The sequence below is a fragment of the Myotis brandtii genome, unplaced genomic scaffold (genome assembly GCF_000412655.1).
Source record: "Myotis brandtii unplaced genomic scaffold, ASM41265v1 scaffold656, whole genome shotgun sequence".
NCBI classification, from domain to species: Eukaryota; Metazoa; Chordata; class Mammalia; order Chiroptera; family Vespertilionidae; genus Myotis; species Myotis brandtii.
The window spans coordinates 1,001,184-1,002,630 of NW_005370548.1; the positions used below are offsets into that span (position 1 = coordinate 1,001,184).

The 1,447-nt window shown below is 66.3% G+C and overlaps 1 protein-coding gene across 1 annotated transcript in view; it reads left to right on the plus strand.

The window, feature by feature from the left end:
• CPXM2 (carboxypeptidase X (M14 family), member 2) overlaps window positions 1-1,447 on the plus strand; it is a 39,585-nt gene that overhangs the window by 2,847 nt on the left and 35,291 nt on the right. The window contains 2 exon segments of the mRNA XM_014528849.1: window positions 569-612; window positions 719-861. Coding sequence (XP_014384335.1) covers window positions 569-612; window positions 719-861 — 187 coding nt within the window.

Genomic DNA, 1,447 nt, shown 5'->3' on the forward strand with positions numbered 1-1,447 from the left:
CTCCAGCCATGGCCCTTGCCGGCTGGCTGAGCGGGGTCGGCTGAGCGGGGTCAGGCACCTGCACGACCTTTCACCTTCCCGGGGCCAGCCTGGCTGGTTTGGCTCAGCAGTTAGAGCGTCAGCCTGTGGACCGAAGGTCACAGGTTCGATTCCCGGCCCAGGGCACCCACCTCAGTTGCAGGTCCGTCCTGACCACTTGTCGGGACACATGCAGGAGGCAGCCAGTCGATGTGCCTCCCTCCCCTCGTGGTCTCTCTCTCTCTCTCTCTCTCTCTCTCCCCCCCCTTTCCCCTCTCCCTAAAATACCCTCAGGAGAAATATCCTCGAGGACGGGGCTATAACAGTGAGGTGCGCTGACCCCAACTCTCACAGGGGAGGCGTTGCTGGCCTCAGCTGAGAGTCTGCCCTGAGACCGGTCGGCGTCTTCCCCGGGGGCTACTGAGTGCAAACAGGCCGCCCTGCCCTCGCCGGGCACACGGGAGGCGGAGGCCGAGGAGGGACGGGTCCGCAGGAAGCTCCCTGGCTGTGCTTGCTTCCTGGCCATCTCTGCCGCCTCTTTGTCCTTCAGCCCATGGAGGCCGCTGGGCGGAGGGCACGCTCCCGGGCCACCAGGTCTGCAGACACGTGCCCCCCCCCCGCCCCCCTGCAGCGAGGATGGAGTCGGGGGAGGGAAAGCATTGGGTGCTGGTTGCCCTCACGGGGCCTCTTTTTCCCTCAGTGGCACGTTGCCTGCCCTGAGGCCTCGGACAGACCCTCGCCCCTGCTCGTAGGTGTGCGGAGGCAGCTTGGTAGCCGGGCGGGCCGCCTCCCCTCTCTGGGCTTCCCGCCCCTCAGTGTTAGCCCCGAGCGGATGCTGCAGCCGTGGGACAGGCCGCAGTGCACAGCCCCGGGGAAGTGATGCCGGTGGCTGGGCTCCTGCCTCCAGAACCAGACTCAGGAAGCCTGGGCTCCAGCGTCTTCCCACACGCCCGCCTGGAACACGTTTAAAAATCACAGCTCGCCTCCCATGTGCAGGCGTGTAGGCGTGCAGGCGTGTAGGCGTGCAGGCGGCAGGCGTGTAGGCGTGCAGGCGTGCCCATGGATGGGGCTTTGTGTGCGAGAAGCACTAAGGCATCAGGATTGGAAACCGCATTGAAAGGTTGTCGGGCAGGGTGTGAGCGAGGTCCGCCCGCTGCCATATCTGCCCGGTGACCCCTGCAGTGAGGTCAGAGCCGCGGAGACACTGGGTGCCGTGGCTGCAGACGTGCCCGCAGGAGGACGGGGAGTCGGTTACAGACGCTGACCTGAGGTTTATGCTGGTGTCAGAGTTCACGTGCGTGGGGACATCCTGTGCGTCGGCCTGCCTGTCCCTCTGCTGCGAGGCACCTGCCCCGCTCGCCCAGACGTGGAGCCCACGTGGGCCCTGGCAGGAAGGGGGTGGGCAGCCTCACTTTCTCAGTCACCACCC